The sequence below is a fragment of the Chiloscyllium plagiosum genome, chromosome 5 (assembly GCF_004010195.1).
Source record: "Chiloscyllium plagiosum isolate BGI_BamShark_2017 chromosome 5, ASM401019v2, whole genome shotgun sequence".
Classification (NCBI taxonomy): Eukaryota; Metazoa; Chordata; class Chondrichthyes; order Orectolobiformes; family Hemiscylliidae; genus Chiloscyllium; species Chiloscyllium plagiosum.
Window position 1 is genome coordinate 83,133,851 of NC_057714.1, and position 25,821 is coordinate 83,159,671.

General features: G+C 41.5%; 1 protein-coding gene across 1 annotated transcript in view; it reads left to right on the forward strand.

The window, feature by feature from the left end:
* The window catches only part of gad2 (glutamate decarboxylase 2), a 139,973-nt gene that overhangs the window by 43,042 nt on the left and 71,110 nt on the right, over nt 1–25,821 (forward strand). Inside the window, exon 4 of the mRNA XM_043690485.1 lies at nt 23,089–23,322. Coding sequence (XP_043546420.1) covers nt 23,089–23,322 — 234 coding nt within the window. The remainder of the gene's footprint in view (nt 1–23,088; nt 23,323–25,821) is intronic.

The window sequence follows — 25,821 nt, forward strand, 5'->3', positions numbered from 1 at the left end:
CCACAGCTCCCTCTAACCGTATGTCCCTAGCCCATGACAAGACTTCTTATCAACCTGTGCTGACACAGTTCCACCACATCCTGTCGGGTCAACCTCCACCATCCACTGTCAAAATGTTTGGCTTTCAACTAGACCAAGAATGCAGCACACTAAGCTGCTGCAAATCAGGGTGCAATTCAATCCCCTTCACTCACCAACTATCCTGCACTGTTCGGGGAGCTGTGTTGATTTCACATACACTCCACATTTCTAAAACAGGCATGATCAGAATTCCCAGCTGGTGATGCAGAGTTCGGCATGACTGGAAAGAATTGAATTGGAGTGGCAATCTGACTGTGATTCCCACTCCTCAGAATACCCAGGCTAACATACTTAAGTCATCCCACACTTGCACCTATTCTGCATACCACTCAACCAATTTCCAAAACAAGCTAGTAATTTCCCTTCAATTTCATGGGCTTCAACTTAGGTAACAGTCACTGGTGAAGAATCAAATGTCTTCTGGAAGTTCATACAAATAGACATTTGTCTACTAGACATTCCCTTGTCAATTTTGCACAAGGATAGCTGTGGGTTGAGGGGTGCGTAGGTTACGTTATTATATTTTACATTAGAATTAAACCTCGGCACAACATCGTGGGTCAAAGGGCCTGTCCTGTGCTATTATTTTCTATATTCTATATTCTAATTTAATCATCTCTTCAAAAGATTCAATCAGGTTAATCAAGAATGACATATCCTTTACAAATCCATTCTGTCTCCGTGATAAGCTAAAAATGTTCAAGATATTCATCATTCTAATCTTTTTACAGACTCCAGTAATACTCCAAAAGCAGAGCTCAGGCTAACTGAACTATAATTGCCTCATATAAAAGCAAAATATTGTGGATGCTGGATGCCTGAAAGTGCTGGAGATACTCAATAGGTCTAGTTTTATCTATGGACAGAGAAACAATTAATGTTTTGGGTTCAAAATGACGCATCTCCAGAACTCACTCGGTACCAGTCCCAAAAAAAGACTCAAAATGTTAACTTGTTTATTTTCCCCGCAGTTGCACCCAAACTTGTTGAGTTTCTTCAGTAATTTCTGTTTTTATAATTCCTAGGTTTCCCATTCTCACTTTCCTTAAATAGTAAAGTAACATGCAATATGCACAATTTTTCAGTCTAAAGGAATAGTTCCTGAATAGAGATTATAATAGGAGCATCTGCAATGCTGATTCCTTGAATCCTTGGAATGGAAACGATCTGGTTCTAAGAATCTGTAACTCTTGTGTGCTTTTCTTTTCCTTCCATTATTATTTTGATGAGCTCCTGAACCTGCTTCAACAATATTTTCTTTGGGATATCCGATATACTGAACCTTCCCTCCACTCTAAATACAAATGCTAAGTAATTAATCAGCATGACATAATTTTCTTATTACTATTGATATCGCTGTTATCAGTTATTTCTTAATGTAACTGAAAGCACTTTTGTCAATTTATCTTTCAAGTTGCTGTTATTACTCACATTTTCTAACAGCTTTTATATGTTTTGTAACACTTAGCCATTCCTTGTACCTTTACTATTCATTAAGATATGCTTTTAAAACAAAATAGCTCTGCCTTTTCTTTTGCTTTTATATTATTTCTCACCTCTTTAATTGCTCATAGTTGTCTGTTTGGCAATTTAAGTCCTTGCATCTTAGAGATGTAAATGATTCTGCATCACATTTTTAATGCCTCACCTGATCGTTTACATATTAACGTATTTTCCCAGCTTATTGTCAACAGTCTCAATGTAATGCCGTTGAAGTTAGCCCTACCTAGATATCCACTTTGCACACCTTCATTTCAAGCATTACCATGAACGCAACCACGTTATGATCATTAATGTTAAACATTCAAGTACTGATAGGTTGTTAACCAAATCTGGCTCATTATTCATTCCTGATCTAGCATGCCTCTTTATGACCTTTAGGGCAAAATGCTGCAGAATCTGTCCCAGACACCCAGGAAACTACTTGCCTTTTGGACATATGCCAGCCTGCTTCTCTCATCCATATGAAAGCTAAAATCCCCCATTAAAATCACTCTACCTTCAGATGATTGTCCATCCACTGTATTTATATAACCTCACATCTCATAACACATATGAGACTCATAAATCATTTTCTTAATTCGACCAACGAAGTCTCTACTGCCTGCCTTCCTATCATTATGTTCTTTCATAGCATCAAAGGAATTTCATCCTTAGTTAAATGTTGGGGTACTATCATGGATTGAGGATTGCATAATAGACTGAATAGAGAATGGGGGTGCAGTGTAGTGGGACTTTTTCAGGCTGAAAATACATAACTAGTGGAGGGCTAGAAAGATCAGTCCTGGGACTCCAATGATTTGCTATCTATATTAATATCTATATTAATACTTGCTATCTGTATTAATGACTTGGAGGAAGGGCGTGTGTAATATATCCAAATTTGGTGATGATACAAAAATAGGTTAGAGGGCATATTATGCTGATGCGATAATATCAGCATAATATATTATCTGGGATGCAGATAGGTTCTGTGAATGGACAAAAACTTGGCAGATTGAGTTTAATATAGAAAAGTTTGAAGTTTTGCACTTTGGTAGGAAAAATCAAAAAGTAAGTAATTATTTAAATAGAGGGACACTCCAAAAAGAGGGCCATGCAGTGAGATCTGGGTGTTCTTGTGCGTGAAACCTAAAATGTTAGCAGGCAGTTAGGAAGAAGACAAATGGAATTTTGACCCTTATTAGTAAAGGTTTAATGTTTAAATATTGTGAAGTCTTGTGAGAACTTTACATGGTGTTGATGAGGCTATATCTAGAGTACTGAATACAGTTTTAGTCCTTGCATTTAACAAAAGAAGTTTGAGCATTGGAGACAGCTCAAGTCTTACTAGACTGATTCCTGCAATGAATGCAATGACTTATCAAGAACAGCTAAACAGGTTAGGCCTTTATTCATCAACGTTTAAAAGAATGAGCGGTCATCAATTGAAACATAAGTGGCTTTGACAAGGAAGATGCTAAGAAGATGTTTCCACCAATGAGGGGATCTCGAACTAGGGAGCATGATTTCAGAATAAGAGGCACTCAATTAAAATGGCAAAACAAAGGATTTTCTTCTTCCAGAGGGTACTAAACATCTGAAATTCTCTACCCGAGAGAATTGTGAGGCTAACTCATTGAATGTATTGGAGGTCGATGGATTTTTGAAGTTTTGGAAATTTGAGGAGCATCAGAAGCTGGTAAGAAAAAGGAGCTGAAGTCTAGGGTGGTTCAGTTATGATTTTGTTGAATGTTAGGTCAGCAATGAGGTGCTGACATCCTGATCTTTAATTCAGTTCCTAATTTTCTGTATTCTACAAATTCATGTTGATCCAAAATGTTGGATCTCTGAGGATGAGGGTGTTGGAATTCTGATAGGAAGAACAGAAAGATAGCAGATAACTAGCAGATAATGGAAAGATAACAGGTCAGGTAGCATCTGCAGACAGAAAAGGATTAACATTTCAGGTCAATGACCAATTATCAGAAGTGAAAGAAAACAGAAATGTAAGAGTTTTTAAGTGAGTAGAAGGGTGAAGGGGCAAGAAGAACAAAAGAGAAGGAGTGTGCGGGAGGCAAGAGTAGGAGAGATTCACAAACTAGAAAACCTAAAGATAGTGTTATGAGTACAGTAGAGAGGCAAAGATTGTATCCAGATGGAGTTTGAAGGCTACATTCAGCCAACTAAATGTGATATTAGGTTGTAAAGAAAACTGCAAAATAAATACATAAAGTACAGGATATCATTCAAAGTTAAAGGTACATGTATCTCTAAAAGAAAAAGTTATCATCTAAATTTGTTGTATTCAATATTAAGTCAGGAAGGCTAAGGAAGTGCTGAGATGAAAGATATTGCTGTTCCTTGAGTTTATGTTGAGTTTCATTGGAAAACTGCTGCAGGCCATGAACAGAAAGGTCAGAATTGGAGCAACATGAGAAATAAATTGACAAGTGACATGAAGCTCAAGGTCATCTTTGCAGGTTGAACAGATGCATTCCACAAAGCAGTTACCCAAAATGCATCTGAACTCCCCAGCTCAGAGGAAACTACAGTGTGAACCTGAGTACTACATAATCCCTGGCAAGAAATGCAAGTCATCATTGTTTCAGCTGAAAGGAGTGTTTGGGATGCTAGATGGTGAGAAGGGAGGAGGTGAAAGGATAGAAGTTGTATTTCCTATGGTTGCACAGAAGAATATTTTGTGTGAAGAGATTATGCACTTTTGTAGGAAGAACACAGGCATAGACTACTTTTTAATTGGGGAAAAGCTTCAGAACTCAGAAGGACAAAGGAGTGCTAGTTCAGGATTCTCTTAAAGCTGTTAAGTTCAGTTGGAAGTTAGGAATGGAGATACTATGTTGGCATTAATTTCAAGACAGCTAGAATACAAGAACAGAAATGTACTCCTGAAACTGTAAAAGGCTCTGGTCAGACTGAATTTAAAATATTGTGGGCACTTTTGGGTACCGTATCTCAGGAAGGATGTTGCTCTTGAAGGGGATCCAGAGTTGATTTACAAGAATGATCCCAGAATGAAGGGCATGTCATATGAGGGCTGCTTGATGACTCTGGGTTTGTACTTGATGGAGATTAGAAGTATGTGGGGGATCTCATTGAAACTTACCGAATACTGAGAGGCCTGGATAGAGTAGATGTGGAAAAGAAGTTTCCTCCAGTAAAAGAGACTAGTATCCAAAGCCGAGCTTCAGATTGGAAGGACAACCCTTTAGGATTGAAATGAGGAGGAATTTGTTCAACTAATGGGTGACGTATCTGTGGAACATATTGCCATAGAGGGCTGTGGAGGTCAAGTCATTGTGTGTATTTAAGACAGAGATAGATCGCTCAGTTCAGGATTAGTATGGGATCAAGTATTATGGGGAGAAGGCAGAAGAATGGGGATGAGAAGCATTTCAACCTTGAGCAAATGGTGGAGCAGACTTGATTGCCTGAATGGTCCAATTCTGCTCCTATATCTTATGGTCGTATGGTCAAGACAATACTTTATGGAGGATACTTTGACACTGTGCAATCCAGAAATCAATGTCTTTTGATCCAAAATCCATCAAGTAGTAAATAAATATCTGTGCAGATATTTACCCACTGCCCTAGATGATTAAATATCTATGTTCCTGGGTATCTTCATTTGTTTTAACTGAATAAATATTGAGTGGTCAAAAAAGTTCTGAGGAAGGGCCACTAGACCTGAAACATTAATTCTGTTTTCTCTCCACATATGCTGCCAGACCTGCTGAGTTTCTCCAACTATTTCTGTTTTTGTTTAAATTCTGTTCACTGATTGTTAGTTCTGTATATATCTGCAAGGGTGCAATGTGGAGTTCCTCAGTGAAATATGATTCAATTTTCCATCAATTTTTCTATGTCGATGACATCAAAGGATACCGGGGCAGATTTTAGATTTTAGGTTTAGATTTACTGTCACATGCATATAAAAGTACAGTGACAAGTGTTCTTTTGCATGTTATATGCAACTTGGTGCTAAGCTCCGGTGTCATCTTGAAACACCAAGATTTTATAGAACAATGCAGTATAGGCGCTTTGGCCCTCGATGTTGCGCCGAACTGTCATACCAATCTGAAGCCCATCTAACCTACACTATTCCATGTACGTCCATATGCTTGTCCAATGACGACTTAAATGTACTTAAAGTTGGTGAATCTACTACCGTTGCAGGTAGTATTCCATACCCTTACTACTCTCTGAGTAAAGAAACTATCTCTGACATCTGTCCTATATCTATCATCCCTCAATTTAAAGCTATGCCCCCTAATGCTCACCATCACCATTCTTGGAAAAAGGCTCTCCCTGTCCACTCTATCTAACCCTCTGATTATCTTATATTATCTATTAAGTCACCTCTCAACCTTCTTCTCTTCAATGAAAACAGCCTCAAGTCCCTCAGCCTTTCCTCGTAAGACTTTCTCTCCATACCAGGCAACATCCTAGTAAATCTCCTCTGCACCCTTTCCAAAGCTTCCACATCCTTCTTATAATGTGGTGACCAGAACTGTACACGATACTCCAAGTGCGGCCGCACTAGAATTTTGTACAGCTGTAGCATAACCTCATGGTTCCGGAACTCGATCCCTCTGTTAGTAAAAGCTAAAACACTGTATGCCTTCTTAACATCTCTGTCAATCTGGGTCACAACTTTCGGTGTACCTGGAGACCGAGATCTCTCTGCTCATCTTCATCACTATCCACAACTCCACCGACCTTAGTATCGTTTGCAAATTTACTAACACACCCTTCTACGCCCTCATCCAGGTCGTTTATAAAAATGACGAACAGCAGTAGACCCAACACCGACCCTTGCAGTACACCACGAGTAACTGTACTCCAGGATGAACATTTCCCATCAACTACCACCCTCTGTCTTCTTTCAGCAAGCCAATTACTTATCCAAACTGCTATCTCTCCCACAATCCCATTCCTCTGCATTTTGTACAATAGCCTACTGTGGGGAACCTTATCGAACGTCTTGCTGAAATCCATATACACCACATCAACCAGTTTACTCTCATCTACCTGTTTGGTCACCTTCTCAAAGACCTTTTACAGTAATAAAAGTTCGTATTTCTCCCTTCTTCTTGTTCCTCTCCTGCTGCTCCTGCAGTCACTGCTTGACATTGGCTGGAGTCTCTGGAGTGCTCAATAGTGTCTGTAACAGCCTCTGGGCTCTCGTTACTGACATGTCAGAACCATAGCCATGAGCCTGGGGATGCGCTGGTTGCCTACCTCCTGTTCCCCATCCAACACTCCTCCAGCTGCTGCTGATGGTCATCAGTCATCAGGCTCCTTTGCCGTCCCTTTCACTGATGCTTTCACCCCTTAGCCTACCAGTCTAAGAAGGAGAAATCAGCCCGGGACCTGCTGCTCACTCACTGGGAGACCTTGAGCTAGGATAGAGCCTAAAGTAGCTCCAAAAAGGTGGGTATCCCGTCACCAAGTCACCCTTTAATTACATGTCCATAGTACATGACACTGGCACAGCAAGCTGAAAGCCGGCTTCCAGACCGAGCAGAAGCTCTGAGACTCTTGTTTATTTTTCATTTTACTCCTCTTTTTTTTTTTCTCCCTTTTTTTTCCAATTAACCCCCCCACACTACCGCCTAACCGCGGTAGTGCTTATTTTATCCCCCGCACCCGTGGTGTGTGTGTGCAGGTGTGAGACACAGTGAAAGATACAAAGTGCACGAATCTTTATTCAAATTCCACCACCAGGAAGATAGGAAAACACCCGGGTGGCCAGTGACAAACACTGCCCTTCACATCAAAGGGCAGTGCTGTGTGATCAAAACAGTGAAGGGGAGGGTAGGGACTAAATCAAAATAGAGTTGGAGACTCTTGTTTATTTTTTTTTCTCTTCTTTTCCCTTTTTTTTTGTTTAACCCCCACACTACCACCTAAGTGCGGTAGTGCTTATTTTTTCCCCCAGCACCCATGGTGTGTGTGTACAGATGTGAGACACAGTGAAAGACAAAACGTGCACGAATCTTTATTCAATTTCCACCACCAGGAAGATAGGAAAACACCCGGGTGGCCAGTGACAAACACTGCCCTTCACATCAAAGGGCAGTGCTGTGTGATCAAAAACAGTGAAGGGGAAGGTAGGGACTAAATCAAAATAGAATTGGGAGACTCTTGTTTTTTTTTTGAACCCCCACACTACCACCTAAGTGCGGTAGTGCTTATTTTTTCCCCAGCACCCATGGTGTGTGTGTGTAGGTGGGAGACACAGTGAAAGACACAAAGTGCATGAATCTTTATTCAAATTCCACCACCAGGAAGATAGGAAAACACCCGGGTGGCCAGTGACAAGCACTGCCCTTCACATCAAGGGGCAGTGCTGTGTGATCAAAACAGTGAAGGGGAGGGTAGGGACTAAATCAAAATAGAGTTGGAGGGAGAAATGATGCACTCCACTCCCTGCGGTGCCCACCTCTCCCTGAACAACTCCAGGGTGTTGGTGGACACCGCGTGCTCCTTCTCCAAGGACACCCGGGCCCTAATGTAACCGCGGAAGAGAGGCAGGCAGTCGGCTCTAACGACCCCCTCCACGGCCCGCTGCCTGGACCTGTTGATGGCCAGTTTGGCCAGGCCCAGGAGCAAACCCACGAGGAGGTCTTCAGACCTGCCCTCCTTCCTTCGTACCAGGTGCCCAAAGATCAGGAGCGTGGGACTGAAGTGCAGCCAAAAACAGAGGAGAAGGTTTTTAAGGAAATCAAAAAGGGAGTGCAAACGCCCACACCCAATATACACGTGGTCCACGGACTCCACAGCGCCACAGAACAAGCAGTTGGGCTAGGAGTCCCGTGTCCGGACGGTGGATGAGGGAGAAGAGGTGGACGGTATGCAGCAGCAGTCTATACAGGGCCCTCCTTTTTACATCTTTGAAGGAGACAAAATCAAAATTTAGGAGGCGGCTCAGGTTGTGGGGCACAGGCTCCCGCGGGGACTCTTGTTTATATCTGTCAGTCAGGACTCCCTGATTGGACCAGATAAAAAACCCCAATCAGTGGACTCATATTCTATGAGATGCACCTGGCTGATCTCATTCCAATCACTATATCCCTCCCCCTCCAAGTACTGGCACACAGGACTGTTCTTTTTCCCGTGGATTCTTCAGGGGTTTTTTTGCACTGGTCCAGTTCTTCACACTTTGCCTCAGATATTGGCAGTGTGTACTGGACCATAGCCTGCTGCTTGGGCCCGGAGCATCTCGGCTGAAATTCATCTTCTTCTTCAAGCAGTAACGACATAAAGGCTGTAACATCTACCATGTCCATCTCGTCCTCAGAAATCTCTTCAACACTAGGTGGAGGGGGAGAATGCACCAACTCTGACAACCTTACAGGATGTTCTGAGGGGCCGGGTATGTTTTGCTTCTGCCCCATTTGCGATTTTGTAGCTTCCATTTGATCCACAATCTTGTTCAGGACCATTTCGCCAAACTACCCTTTATTTACACATGCACAGTACATGACATTGACCCAGTCAGCTCAGAGCTGGCTCCCAGAGGGAGCAGAACTTCTGACACTCCCTGATTGGACAGATTAGCAACCCCAATCAGGCAACTCATATTCTATGAGGTCAACCTGACTGACCTTCTAATCACTGTGTCCTGTTCATCCTGACAATGAGCTGGAAGCCTCTTCCTTCACCCACCAATCTCCAGATTTGAAAGAAAAGAAAAAAAAGAGCAAAAGGAAAGAGAAGAAAAGAACAAAAAGGAGAAAGGAGCAATGAGCCCTGGACTCAAGCCTGCTACTCATGTAATTCACGTGAATATTTAGAAATCTTGTTTCTAAAATAATATAAATTACTTCTGTGAAATTCACCAGGCTTTCTGAGTTTTGGTGTTTCAGATCAAATTAATTGATGCTGATACTTGGGAAATAGTACCATGATTTATGGAAATGCCCACACCTGTAGAGTTTGAGGGTGTAAGAAAACAAAACTTGTATTCTTAACTTATTTGAATGACTTATTTGCAAGTTCCTGCATCTCTTTGCTAATTTCCTCATAACATTGTACGTGTATAAGCTGTGTACAAAGCAGGTGGAGTGGCAGCATTGATGCAGATGCCAAATTACATACAATAGACAATAGGTGCAGGAGTAGGCCATTCAGCCCTTTGAGCCAGCACCACCATTCATTATGATCAGGGCTGATCATCCACAATCAGTATCCTGTTCCAGCCTTATCCCCATAACCCTTGATACCAGTATCTTTATGAGCTCTATCCATCGCTTTCTTGAATGTATCCAGAGACTTGGCCTCCACTGCCTTCTTGGGCAGAGCATTCCATATATCCACCATTCTCTGGGTGAAGAAGTTTCTCCTCAACTCTGTTCTAAATGGCCTACCCCTTATTTTTAAACTGTGTCCTTTAGTTCTGGACTCATCTATTGGTGGAAACATGCTTCCTGCCTCCAGAAGGTCCAATCCTTTAATAATCTTATACATCTCAATCAGGTCCCCTCTCAGCCTTCTAAACTCCAGTGTATACAAGCCCAGTCACTCCAATCTTTCAACATATGATAGTCCCACCATTCCGGGAATTGACCTCGTGAACCTATGCTGCACTCCCTCAATAGCCAGAATGTCCCTCCTCAAATTTGGTGACCAAAACTGCACACAATACTCCAGGTGTGGTCTCACCAGGGTCCTGTACAGCTGCAGAAGGTCTTCTTTGCTCCTATACTTAATTCCTCTTGTTATGAAGGCCAGCATGCCATTAGGTTTCTTCACTGCCTGCTGTACCTACATGCTTGCTTTCATTGATTGATGTAGAAGAACACCTAGATCTCGTTGTACTTCCCCTTTACCTAACTTGACTCCATTTAGGTAGCAATCTACCTTCCTGTTCTTGCCACCAAAGTGGATAACCACACATTTATCCACACTAAACTGCATCTGCCATGCATCCATCCATTCACCTAGCCTGCCCAAGTCACGCTGTATTCTCATAACATCCTCCTCACATTTCACCCTGCCACCCAGCTTTGTGTCATCAGCAAATTTGCTAGCATTACTTTTAATGCTTTCATCTATATCATTAATGTATATTGTAAACAGCTGCGGTCCCAGCACCAAACCTTGTGGTACCCCACTGGTCACCGCCTGCCATTCCAAAAGGGACCCATGCAGGCTGCTTTTTCTGGTGAAAGCTCACTTCTTAAAGGCAAGGTACAATAAAAGATTGCTCCAAAGAAGTTCTTGCAAACTGTACAGCAGGCCACCAGGTGGGACTCAGACTGATGAATGCTGTTCAATACTCCACAGCCCAACATTCACACAGGAGTGCTCCCTAGCACTCAGTATTCCAACTAATATGCAGATTTTCTATCTTAGCTTTTGGAGGGCAAGAAATTGTACAGAAATCATAGCCATGATCCTATTGAATGCCAGAGGAGGATCGGAGGGTGAATGGACTACTCCTGATCCTATTTATTGGGCGGCACGGTGGCACAGTGGTTAGCACTGCTGCCTCACAGTGCCAGAGACCTGGGTTCAATTCCCGCCTCAGGCGACTGACTGTGTGGAGTTTGCACGTTCTCCCCGTGTCTGCGTGGGTTTCCTCCGGGTGCTCCGGTTTCCTCCCACAGTCCAAAGATGTGCAGGTCAGGTGAATTGGCCATGCTAAAATTGCCCGTAGTGTTAGGTAAGGGGTAAATGTATGGGTGGGTTGCGCTTCGGTGGGGCGGTGTAGACTTGTTGGGCTGAAGGGCCTGTTTCCACACTGTAAGTAATTTAATCTAATTATTGACATTTAGCTGAGGTTGGTAGACAAATCTTAGCCACCTCAATATGAATGGGCATGGGCACATTGAATTGTCGTGTCTGTTCCCAAAATTGAGGTCAATGAATTTGATGTAGTTAGATGTAATAGTCCATGATTGTGCTAATTCAGTGTGCTCAGATGATGGAGAGAGAAGCAGCTATATCTCAATGAAGAATGCTACCTGGGCTCTGAGGACAGTGGTCTAGGGCAATGCAAAATCCTGGACAGCAAGGTGACTCACATGATTCTGCTAGAAGTGTGCTACATGAATGAATTTCTTAACTCAAGACTTAAAGGAAAAATACACTCCATGTAAACAGCAGACCCTGTGGAGTGAAGGCCGAAATCTGTAAATCTTTCTCTAAATGATACAGCCACCTACATAACATAAAGATACGTAACAAATATTGTGAGAATGAAGGAATAGCTCAGCACCATAGAGATGTTAACAGTCTCGATGAAGAAAAGTGAGTCTTCAAAGATAAATGATCACATGACTGTTATTTACTGTTATTACTTAGTTCCTTTTCATTAAATTCAATATCTTTCTATATTGTGAACAGAGATTTATTATATTGATTCATGAGGTGTGGACATTGCTGGCTGGGCCAACATTTATTGGCCATCCTGAGTTGCCCTCGAGAAGATAGTGGTGAGCTGCCTTCTTAAACTGCAGCAGTCCATGTTCTGCAGGCTCCCACAATGCTACTAAGGAGGGAAGTCCAAGGTTTTGAAGAAAGAGGTGGTGAGTGGCTTGGAGGGGAACCTATAGGTGTTGCTGTTCACATATATATACTGCCCTTGTCCTTTCAGGTGGAAGCAGTCATGGGTTTGGAAGTTGCTGGCCCAGGTGCTTTGCTGAAGCTCAGCAGTGCACCTTATAGACGTGCTACATTACTGCTACTAAGCTTTGGTACTGGTGGAAAGGATTGTTTGTGGATGTAGTGCTAATCAAGTGGATTATTTTGCCCTGGATGGTATCAAGTTCCTTAAGTGTTATTGGAGCTGCACTCACCCAGATAAGGGGGGGATAAAATATTCCATCAGACTCTTGACTTGGCCTTGTAGATGATGGATGTGTTTGGGAATTCAGGAGATGAGTTACTCACTACAGGATTCTTAGCTTCTGAGCTGCTCTTGTTGTCAAAGTATTTATTTGTGCAGACTATTTCAATTTCTCGACAATTGCAACCCACAAAATGTTGATAGTAGGAGATTTGTGATGGTAATGTCTTGAGTAGCTTCTGTAAAAATCAATTAAACATTGGTTAAGCAGAAAACTCTTGGACCCATCGACTTAGTAGCATAAATTGATAAGTTTTCTGAAGGATGAGCATTTAGCTAGTATCTGGAAATGAAGATCCTTCACCAGCAGGTAGCAACTAAAGACAGACAGTATAGACAGTATTGCAGTCTTCCACCCTGGGATATCATCTGTAAGACCTCAGAAATCCTGACTGTCCAAAGGCATGCAGGTTAGGTGGATTGGCCATGATAAGTTGCCCATATTGTCCAGGGATGTGCAGACAAAGCAGATTAACTGCAGGAAATGCAGGGTGACAGGAAAAGGTTTGGGGGGATGGGTCTGGGTAGGATGCTCTTTATAGGGCTGGTGTGGACTTAGTGGGCTAAATGGCCGACATCAACACTAAAGGGATTCTATGATTTTGTGATTCTATATGTTTACATTGACCCTCCCAAAGGTGACGATAATGGACCTTCACTACAGAGAGCTGTAGAGGCTTGGCTATGTCAAGTTATCAATAAACAAAGTTGCCTGGAGTAGCAGCAGGTCCTGGCAACAGCCAAAGTGACAGCATTGGGACTGACAAACCACTAGGCTTGGGAGAAGGCAAACAAAGTGTCAACATTAGATTAGATTCCCGAGAGTGTGGAAACAGGCCTTTCAGCCCAAAAAGTCCACATTGACCCTCCAAAGAGTAACCCATCAGACCCATTCCTCGACTCTATATTTACTCCTGACTAATGCAACTAACACTCTGGGCAATTTATCATGGCCAACTCACCTGATCTGTACATCTTTGGATTGTGGGAGGAAACAGGATCACCTGGAAAAAACCCACACAGACACAGGGAGAATGTGCAAACTCCACACAGACAGTCGCCCAAGGCAGAAATCGAACCTAGGTCCCTGGTGCTGTAAGGAGGCAGTGCTAACCACTGGGCCACTGTGCCACCCTAATAGCATTGTTTACATCATGTATAGATTCATATGTTGGTGGCTGTGTTGGCATTAAGGTTGATGTAGACACATTTTTAATCAGTAAGAGCATCAAGGATTATAGGGGAAAAGTAGAAATGTAGTATTGAGGATTATCAAATTAGCTATGATGTTACTGATTGGCAGAGCAGACTTGATGGGCTGAATGGCTCCTGCATCTTATGGTCCTAACATGGAAAAGCAGTGAACATTGATAAGAGTTGGGATTAAAAGAATGAAGGACTTTGATTAGATGTCAACTGGAATTTCAATCAAAAATCAGATGCCAAGAATTGGCAAGTTAGGGGGTTAACATCTCTGTTAAATTAACAGTTGGAAGAAGTTCATTTAAATGCATGACCATAGATAATGATAATCACTAGTGGTAATTTTTTGTCTGGAAAGAAATAACTGAAATTCAAAGTCATGCTAATTACAAGAACTTATTAGGAAACAGAAGTTGTTCTTACTTACAGAATATGCAATATGGCATGTTCTGCAATTAGCTTATTGCATTGGTATTCAAGGTTTTCTTTCTGTATATACAAATGGAACTTCACTCTGGTTCCTATCTTATACACAAGGGTAAGCACAAGAGGACATTCCTTTCTATTTCTCCATGACACAAATTCCTCCTGAACTTCCTCCCAAATGTTATCTGAGGGCTGGAGACCCTTTATTCTGCTCCTCACTAACCAGCCTCGAACCACCAGACATTCCACTCCTGCCTGTTAGATCTATCTGATTTGACTGGGAAACTGATATCCCTTTAAAACTGAAGCCACTGCATTAAAATCTACTTGAGTCAGCCTCACCTGCAAAGCTTGTATCCTGAAGTTAAAATGGAGACTATGGAATGAAAACAGGGAAACGTTTTGAAGTACATGTCACAGTTAGATTCAAGAATGAGCTAGCAAATGTTTCTAAAAGATAGATGTGATGAAAAGCTGGGACATAAAATTGAGGTCAATCCAAAATAAAAAGCAGACTATTTGAGTCAATAATCCTATACATGTTTCAAAAGTCTCTATATTCCTTATCATTTCCTGGTCATCAAAATGTCAATTTAAAAAGATAGTAATAGACCTGGTTCAAGTCCCACCTACTCCACAGCTGTGACATAACATCTCTGAGCAGAAATTAGAAATATTAATAAAATGATTATGGCTTTAGTATCTCAAAAAGCTTCATGAAAGTTATATACAATATTACGATAGTCAGTGAAAATCACATTTCTTTAATTGCTCATGGAAAATGGGTGCCACTGACAAGGCTGACATTTATTGTTCACTACTTATTGCGTTCGAGTAGGTGATGCTGTGCCATGGGATGGCTTGGGAGGCGATTTGAAACTGCAGTGTGTAGTCAACTGGTCAGCCTATTGGATCTTTTTGAATTGGGGTTTTGGAATAAGCTGGTTGCCACCATTCCTGCTAACAGCTTTTATTCCAGGCTTATATAATTAACTAAACTTATATTCCTCAACTCCCATGGTGAGATGTCAACTCATGTTGTTATGATCATTAAACCTCACCTCTTCAATTACTGCTAAGTAACATGAAAGGTGCTTTGAAAGGCTGGTCGTGGCATAATCAACTCCAGCCTCCCAATTACTCTTGACCGACTCCAATTTGCCTATCGGACCAACAGATCCACGTCAGATGCAATATCACTTTCCCTTCACTCATCCCTAGAACATCTTGACACTAAGAACAGCTACGTAAGAATCCTACTCATTGACTACAGTTCAGCCTTCAACACTATTATCCCCTCGAGAATAATTACTAAACTTAGTGATCTCAGACTAAGCTCCAGTCTCTGCAACTGGATCCTCAGTTTCCTGACCCACAGGCCACAATCAGTGAAGATTGGGGACAATATTTCATCATCAATAACACTAAACACTGGAACCCCCCATGGGTGCATACTCAGCCCCTTACTGTACTCACTATATACCCATGACTGCATCGCCAAATACCAGACTAATGCCATTTACAAGTTCACTAATGACTCCACCATAGTCGGTTGAATTTCAGATGGTGACGAAACAGACTACAGACGGGAGGTGAAGACCTGGAAAATTAGTGAGAACAACCTAGCTCTCAATGCCAGCAAAACCAAGGAACTCATTATTGACTTTCGGCGGGATGTTACTCATGCCCCCCTACACATTAACAGCACAGAGGTGGAATGAGTGCAGAGTGCCATTCTCCTGGGAGTGGTCATCCACAACAAGCTTTCTTGGACTCTTCATGTGGACACACTGGTTATAAAGGCCCAACAATGTCTCTTCTTCCTCAGGAAGCTGAGAAAATTTGGCATGACAGCGAATACCCTTGCCAACTTTTATAGGTGCGCCATTGAGAGCATTCTGTCTGGATGTATCACTACCTGGTATGGCAACTGTACCATTCAAGATCGGAGACGGTTACAGAGAGTAGTGAAATCAGCCCTGACAATCACAAAGGCCAACCTCCCATCTATAGAGTCCATTTACCAGGCCTGCTGTCAAGGAAAGGCTGCCAACATTTTTAAAGATCCATCCCATCCTGGCAATGTTTTTCTACAACCTCTACCATCGGGGAGAAGGTACAGAAGCCTGAACACATGCATCAGCCGGTTTCAAAACAATATCTACCCTACTGTTGTTAGAGTACTGAATGGACTCACAAACTCTTAGCATTCGCCTGTACCTATATTTTTATTTTTGCTGCTGTTTACCTATTCTTTACTTATCTATGCTATTTAACTCTGTGATCTGCTTGTATTGCTTGCAAGACAAAGATTATCACTGAGTCTTGGTACATGTGACAATAAATTCAATAAATTCCATTCACTAAATTCAAATAACTCAATTCAAATCACGGCAACCCCTCTTCCAATCAGAGTCCATTTGCCATCCAATAAGAACTTGACTCTCACAAAGTATAAATGTCGGTTTTCTCCTTGAATTTGGATTCATGTAAAATGTCCTGATGGCTGAAAGATGAAAAGCATTGACAAAATCTCTCCTTTGTCTTGATGAAACCTTGGGTAAGTGTTGAAGCCCATGTAACTAATGCAGTCCTGCCTCTGGACCCCATTTACAAGTCAGGACAAGCAAAAAGAATGGACCCTACCCCTGGGCCCATCTCTTCCAGCCACTTGAACCATACTTTTGAACCATACAACCTGAGGAGGAATGGTTGTGAGCCTCAGAGAATGTACTGCAAAAGGCTTCCACCTCACCCTGCATCTGTGCATAAACAAACACCTCAGAGGGTAATCTAACCAGAACAGAATCAGCTCACAATCTGGTGAGCATAGCTTTAATACGGACTTGCAGCTACAAGAGAAAGAAATGGCTAAGGCTCTGACACTCAGAGGACCATTTGAAAACAGGCCTCTAATGAGCTGAGTCCAAATGTTGAGCCTCTGGACTAAGCAGTAAGGAGCTGATATAGATGAATAGCCAAATTCTGAAGCATCTGGCAAAGGTGCTATAGATCATGAGCAGACTGGAATGATTAGCAAAGGGGTGTAATCAGTTTCTGCGAGGGGCAACCCATGAGCACATTCTGCCTCTGTGGAATAGTTGCTGAGCATTGTGGAGAGGTAGGTCCAATGGGACAATCAGAGTTATTTATTAGATTCATCTATATATGAATGCGCATATATTTACAGGGGCCTTCACTCTATCACTTCAGCCATGGATGAATGAATTCATTGGCTAGACAAAAGGGGGCTGAGGGACTTTATCCTCTGGTCCCCAAACTCCTCAAGGGTTGAGGGTGTTGCCATTGTGCAGTGAAAACAAGGAGAAGAGACAGACAAGCACCATAGGATTATTATGAAAGAGGTACTCTGCCACACCACGTTCCAACTGACAGGCACCCAACTGTCTCCATCAAGTCAGACTGAGGAGGTTGCTCTTGCATCCTTGTCGGTGTGTTTCGCAGGCCATAGCCCTCTAAAGTGCAGTCCTGCAGATGAGACCTGCTGAAGTCATCTGAGGTAATCTACAAGGAGTCAGCAGCTTTCCCCTTCCCCAAGCTCAGCTGTGGCTGCTAAGGTGGCACAAGGGACATGGCTCAAATAAATGTTTATAGAGTCATAGAATCATCCAGCACAGAAATAGACCCTTCAGTCCAATTCATTCACACTGATGAAGTTTCCCAAACTAATCTGGTCCCATTTGTCTATGTTTGGCCCAAGTCCCTCTCAACCTTGCCTATTTATGTACCTGTCCAAATGTCTTTTAAAGGTAGTAACTCTACTTGCATCTACCACTTCATCTGGCAACTCCTTCCACATGTGAACTGCCCTCTAGGTGAAAAAGTTGGCTCCTGCAGTCCTTTTGAATCTTTCTCCTCTCACCTTAAAAAACTCCTGCTAATTTTGAACTCTCCTACCCTTGGGAAAAGACCTTTCCTACTTACCTTTACTGTGCCTCTCATGATTTTATAGACCTCTGTAAGATTAGCCCTCAATCTCCTATAGTTCAGTGAAAAAAGTCCAAACCTATCCAACCTCTCCTTAAAACTCAAGCACTCCAGTCCCAGCAACATCCTTGTAAATCTATTCTGAACATTCTCTAATTTAGTAATATCCTTTCTATGCCAGGGCAACCAGAATTGTACACAATACTTCAAAAATGGCCTCATCAACATCCTTTACAATCGTAACATGACATTCCAATTCCTATACTCAATAGTCTGAGCAATGAAGGCAAGCATGCTAAGTGGCCTTCTTAATCATCCTGTGATGCAACTTTCAAAGAACTATGTACCTGAATCCATAGATCTCTCTGTTGGACAACAATACCCACAGCCTTACCCATTAACTATATAAATCCTTTTCTTATTTGTTTTACCAAAATGCAGTACCTTGCATTTATTCAAATTAAAGTCCATCTGCCACACCTCAGCCTATTGTCCTAATTGATCAAGATCCTTTTATAATCTTAGAAACTTTCTTCACTCTCCACTAAAGCACCCATTTTGGTAACATGCGCAAAGTTAGAACATAGAACATGGAACATTACAGCGCAGTACAGCCATTTTGCCCTCAATGTTGTGCCAATCTGTGAAACCAATCTGAAGCCCATCCAACCTACAGTGTTCCATTTTCATCCACATGTCTACCCAATAACCATTTAAAAACCCTTAAAGTTGGCGACTCGACTATTGTTGCATGCAGTGTGTTCCACACCCCTACTACTCTCTGAGTGAAAAAACTCACTATGTTCCTAACCATGCTTCCTAAATTTTCATCCAAATTGTTTATGTGACTCTACAATTCTATGTCAAGTGACAGTGGAACCAGCACAAATCCCTGCAGAACACCAATAGTCACAGATCTCCAGACCGAAAAACAACTCTTCACCATTACCCTTTGTCTCCTACTGTTCTTATTCACTCAGTTGGATGTGTTTGTACTGTGCAGAGACACATGCAAACAGATATTGGGCCCTTGCTGCTTTGTGTAGTCTCTGTGATGCCTTCATTTGTGACATAACTTCAAAGAGAATTAGAGGTTGCTATGTTTTAATTTTAAATCAGTCTCTAACCTTCCCGTCTACACACTATTTGCCATTATATTCCTGCTCTTCGCTGATCCCTGTACCATCCAGGTCCCCATGCCTAGCTTTTACAAGTCCTTTATTAAGTTAACTTGTTCTTTCTTCTTCACCAGCACATTTAATTACATGATTGTGTTCAGATCCATGATATACAGCTTCTAGGCTTCCTTGTCTCCTTGTTCCTATCAATATGATTCTCCCTTCCACTTCACAGATTCATCCGTCCATTTCCAAGAATCCTTTCAGTGACCCCAAGAATAATGTCCCTCAAGTTTAATTCCTTACTGTTCCTTTCAGCCTAATCCACCCTTTTCTGAAAACTGAGCTCCAATTTGATTTTAGTATGGTCAATCCATCTATCCTGCACATCTTTGAACTGTGAGAGGAAACTGAGGCACCCAGAAGAAATCCATGGGAGAACATGCAAACTCCACACAGACAATGTGGAATTGAACCTGAGTCACTGGCACTGTGAGTCAGCAGTGCTAACCATTGAGCAACCGTGTTGTCCACTTGGGCAGGCTTTATGAAGCAGTCAGTCTTCACCTCTACACCGTAACATTTATGAACTATACACAAGGCTGCATATGACTGAGGTTTATAGGGTAGCCAGGAAGGACCTGAAGAGAGAGCTAAGAGCAGCAAGGAGGGGACATGAAAGGTCCTTAGTCGGTAGGATTAGGTAACATTTATGAACTATACACAAGGCTGCATATGACTGAGGTTTCTCATGAGCTGGTTGGTCCAGTCAGGTTGGACCTTTATAGTGTAAGCATTTGTTCAAAAGAATGGCTTGGTTGTGAACAGCCAAGTTATTGAAGAAGTTTGTACTCACCAGAGTTTGAAAGAAGCATATCTAGCCAGATACATAATTTGTATTTATAATCAGGATTGTGAACATACATGCTTCACATTTCTTTGCCTAACAAGCTTACAGCACTGTATGTAGTTCCTGTGGCCTGGGGTGCTGATGAGTATTTGTTATACATTGATGAACAAATGAGAGTTTACAGACCATCAGGTCCAGGAAAGCCAAACAACCTGCAAGGTTCTGAGAGGACCAAACTTCAACCCACTCTCTGGAATATAAATCTTTTCCTCCCTCCCAATTACATTCATCTGCCAGCCCAGGTAAAAGCTCCAGACCAGCCTGGAAACCTCTATCCATTGAAGCAGAAATTGTTAATCAAAAATACAGAAGAGAGGGTAAACATCATTGGTTGTAATATTTGACTCAGTGAGCTTGATGTGAGGTTTAGACTGGGTATTCATTTCGAGTTAAACCTCGAAATACTGAAGCTTGATATTTGCTGAAAGAAATTAAGCTTCTACAATAAAGAAGAAATTTGGAAATAGAAAGAAGCAAAGTAATGTTGGAGTAAGATCAGAGTTAAAGGAGAATCTGATATTCATGCAAAGATCTTTAAGCTCTAACTTGATTACCATAATTTTAAAAACAGCTTCTTCCCTGCTGTTATCAGACTTATGAGCAGACCTCTCATTTATTAAAGTTTATCTTTCTCTGCACCTTCTCTATCGCTGTGACACTATATTATGCATTCTGTTCTATTATCCTGATATATTTATATAAAGTATGATTTGTCTGATTTGGAGGTGCCAGTGTTGGATTGGGGTGTACAAAGTTAAAAATTATTTACACAATACCAGGTTATAGTCCAACAGGTTTATTTGGAAGTACTTTTGGAGCACTGCTTCTTCATCAGGTGGTTGGTTCCTCACAAACAATATTTTTCACTTTATCACAGTACCTGACAATAATAAATCAAATCAAATCAAAGTTTGTATTCTGCAGATTCTGCTGTCAAAAATCCAGCATACACTGTCTGCGTCTTCAAAACAGCTAGCAAGCCAGGCCATGACTGGAGTTGCAGATAGATTGGACAGTGAAGAAGGCGTTCGGTATGCTTTCTTTTATTGGTCAGAGTATTGAGTACAGGAGTTGGGAGGTCATGTTGCGGCTGTGCAGGACATTGATAAGGCCACTGTTGGAATACTGCATGCAATTCTGGTCTCATTGTTATTGGAAGGATGTTGTGAAACTTGAAAGAGTTAAGAAAAGATTTACAAGGATGTTGTCAGAGTTGGAGGATTTGAGCTATAGGAAGAGGCTGAATAGGCTGGGGCTGTTTTCCCTGGAGCATCAGAGGCTGAGGGGTGACCTTATAGAGGCTTATAAAATCATGGAGGGGGACAGAAAGGGTAAATAGACAAGATCTTTTCCCTGGGGTGGGAAAGTCTAGAACTAGACAGCATAGGTTTAGGGTGAGGGGGAAAGATTTAAAACGGACCTAAGGGGCAACCTTTTCACACAGAGGGTGTTGCGTGTCTGGAATGAACTGCCAGAGGAAGTGGTGGAGGCCGGTACAATTACAACATTTAAAAGGCATCTGGATGGGTATATGAATAGGAAGGGTTTGGAGGGATACTAACAGACAAATGAGACTAAATTAGTTTGGAATATCTGGGCAGCATGGACAAGTTGGACTGAAAGGTCTGTTTCTCTGCTGTTTCTCTGCTGTTTATCTCTATGACTTTGTGACTCTAAGACCTGAATATTCTGAATCCTGGACATAATGTGGAAGTTTCTAAGACAATCTCTTAGGATAGAGCCTTAACTCAACCCAAATATAGCCATTAATGTCAGCAGGGGAGCAGAATAAGTTGTAGGAGAACAAGAACATCAAATGACAGCTTCTTTGCCCTGAACTTTCACTGGGACCAAATACATGGCAGTGAAACTTTCTGGGGAAACCCAATAAACCCTCAGAAAATAATGAAATGGGGCTCAAGTAGAGGTCCAAACCAAGATTCCAGGATCAGGGTCAAAACCTTTTTTCCACAGGTTGTAAAGCTTTACAACCTGCAGAGAAAAGGTTTCGACCCTGAGCAAATAGAAGTTTCTCCAGGGCACCCAGTATCCCTTCCCCATGTCATTCCTTGACATGAACACCCCTTTTTGCCCCAAGTGTTGCAGGTATCCACTACTTTAAAGCAGACTACAACTTCTACCTCTCCTCATGGTCCTTACCAAATATGTTTCTACTGTAATTGTTAGGATTGCTGGCTCTAGAATTTCATAGTCTTTATTTTCCTTGAGCTTATAATCGTTTTTATGTTTTTATTCTAATGTGCAACACCCTACATTTTAATACAGTTTCCACACTTTACAGCCAGGTGTCAAGTATTTGCAGCTGGTAAGGCTTTAACACCCTAGTCATACCTCGTAAAGTCTATTTTCTGACAATATACCTAAAATCTAAAAGGTTTTCTCCAGATGGAATTATACTTCTCTTATTGTATTTTGTTCAGGTAATGATTTGGCAGCATTAACAAGGCAAATGTTTTATGTACTGAAATGAAATTCCTTTTTCTGCTGTATTTGCAAATGCAAATCAATGGACTAATGTTATGTTGTAATGCTAAGTAGTTATGAACATATCTGCCAAAAGCAGCAATACATGTTTCTAGGCTCAGAGGGAATTTTCCAATAATTTTTAACTATTTTGATTTGATTTCATACATAACTATTTTAGAAACCGATGCCTTATCCATTTAATAAATGATTGATTAAAATGGGTGTTCAAGCAAATAGATATTTGACACCTAATGAGATAGTAATGAGGTTAGGTTTCTGAGCTGTACATCATTTAACATTGGTTAGAGTATCTTGTCAGATCTCAGCCAGATCTCCCCAGAGGAGGAAACTAACTGCTATAATTAGTTTCTACCCAGTCAGATATAATGTCCTGCTGTTAGATAATGGATTCTCGGTAACCCCAGTTATGGAGGTGACTGAAAACTGTCGTGTACTTCCTGGAGGGGCTGTGTTAAGAAGCAGCCTACAGGAGGAAAAATTAGAGGATAAACTGGAAACACAATTAAAGTGTTTTTCTTTACACTTTTCTATCTTTACAGACCTCCTGCCAGCATGCGATGGGGAAGGAGTAACTTTCACTTTCTTGGAACAAGTTTTGGACATTCTACTTGATTACATTTTGAAAACATTTGATAGATCTACAAAAGTTATAGATTTCCACTACCCCGATGAACTCCTTGAGGGATTTAACTGGATGCTGGATGAACAGCCGAATACTTTGGAAGACATTCTGGTGACGTGCAGAACAACACTTAAATATGCTGTGAAAACAGGTACAAAAACAAAACTGTTCATTGCATGTTGTAAAGTCTATGTAATGTTGACTTCATTTAGCAAAATTTTTATCTGAGGTGTATTCGTACAGTTTGATAGACATAATAATTATCACAAATATTTCGCAATAGTTTGCCACATAATGTTCCATTAAGCTATCAAAATGCATAACTACTTTTGAAATGGTATGTATGGTAACAGCAGATAAGGATTGTTGATCTGTGGCAATCCAACTGAGAAATGGTATAACTTGTACAAGTTTTTTGGATTGGTGTATCATTCACCGCTTGAACTCATGACCTGAATTCACGGTACAGTGAAAATCATATTAGCTACTCCACTGAAAGGCTATTCATCAAGAGCATTCTCTCTCTACAGTCCTGGTACCATGATCTGCAAAGTGCCAGATTGTAATTTGTAGGGTCATGTGGTTGGACCCCTGTCTAGAGTGACATTCAGACTCTTTTATCTGAGTTACCAAGTTTTGGCAATCATCAAACTTTTGAGTGCTAAACTTCTTGCAGAAGGGAAAGAACAAAAAGTGCATAAAATCTCAAAGAAGGATAAACAGTCTTCGAACCTACTGCTTTCCAGTTAATTTGTTTACTGCTTCTCAGGTTTTCTGAAATGCAATCTCCACCCAAATATAAAGGATTAGTTCTAGTTCACAGATCTGAAGAGGAGGCATACTGGACTCAAAATGTTAAATCTGTTTCTCTCTCCTCAGTGCTGCCGTACCTGCTGAGTCTATCCAGCATTTTCTGTGTTTGTTTCAGAGATGCGTAGCTCCATCTGACTATTCAGGAACCAGCATCAATTTCAGGTAATGCAATGGTCTGGATTTTCCCCAAGGCAGGAACAATTTCTGGTGTAGACAAAATGGCACTGGAAACCTGATTCCATTCCTGCTCCTGAATACAGCAAGCCATTTACTCTGGGTGGAATGAGGCAGGGATGTAAATTGCACATTTATAATTCACGGATGTAACTGCATAAGGAAGTGTATAGCTGTCTTCAAACATATCCAATTTTCATAGAATCATAGAATTCCTACAGTGTGGAAGCAGACCACTTGATTCCTGATGAAGGGCTTTTGCCCGAAACGTCGATTTTGCTGCTCGTCGGATGCTGCCTGAATTGCTGTGCTCTTCCAGCACCACTGATCCAGAATCTAGTTTCCAGCATCTGCAGTCATTGTTTTTACCAAGCAGACCACTTGGCCCATTGGGTGCACACTGACCCTCCGAAAGCATCCCGCCCAAATCCATCCCATTACCTGTAATCCTCCATTTCCCATGACTAACTCACATCCCTGGACACTATGGGAAATTTGGCATGGTCAATCCACCTAACTCACACAGCTTTGGACTGTGGGAGGAAACAGAAGCACCCAAAGGAAACCCACACAGACACAGGGAGAAGGTGCAAACTCCACATAGACAGTCGCCCGAAGCTGGAATAAAACCTGGGTCCCTAGCACTGTGAGGCAGCAGTGCTAACCACTGAGCTACCATGCCATTTTTGTTAGCTTTTAAAACACAACTTGTGGACTTTAAAATTTCCAGAGAAGATCTAAGCTGGAGACATCTTGAGACATCTTTGAGAGAGGTAATATGCCCTTTAATAGGGGTCAAGTGCCATTTGGCATTGTTGAAAATAGACATGCGTGTGTACAAAGTAGTAAATGCTTGGAATTGTGAAGGGAATCGCCAAGCCGTCGAAGCATTTAAATTTTCAGACTTTTAAATTTAAAACCAAGCAGTCTACATTTTAAAAAAAATAAATGATTGTTTCACTGTTGACATAAGCCTGAGGATTATGTTTAGTGCAGCATGATGACTTTGCAACCTCTCTTTGTCATAGTCACTTTGATTGACAGCTCCAAGTGGTTATAAAGCATTTAATGTGAGGTCATGTATGTAAATTCTTGGTTTTATAAGGGAATAAGTTGTTGAAGGAAGCTAAATATATTATTTAATCAATCTGTGTTTTTATTTTACGTACTGAATTCATCAATAGATATTTTAAACATTGTTTTACTTTTGTCTCAGCATGGGTGCTGACATTTCCCTATGATATATGGGTGAGATTGCATGAAGACCTTAAAGGCAAAGGTTGGTGGATCAAGTATGTGGTTTTGCACGAGTTTACTCTACGTTAGCATTGGAGAATAAAAGGCTATGGTGTAGAAAGGCATAGGGTGACATGAAGAGATGAAGGACCATGGAAGTTTAGTGGGTGTAGGTTGGCCTGGAAGGTACACAGAGTGCCAAGGTGGCTTGGGCAAGGATCGGGCAGAGCAAATGGTTTGGTGTGAGGCAATGTGGCAGATGGAGAGCTAGAGGGTTGTTTTTGCTTTCTTGATTTTTTTTTTCACAATTGGGACAAAATGCCAGAGCTGCAAAGCCACTTCTTAGACAGCCTGCCCTCATACCCAGCAGATCCTATGGCTGCCTCTGCACCTTTTGGAAGGAACAACCTCCAGAATATCTAACCTC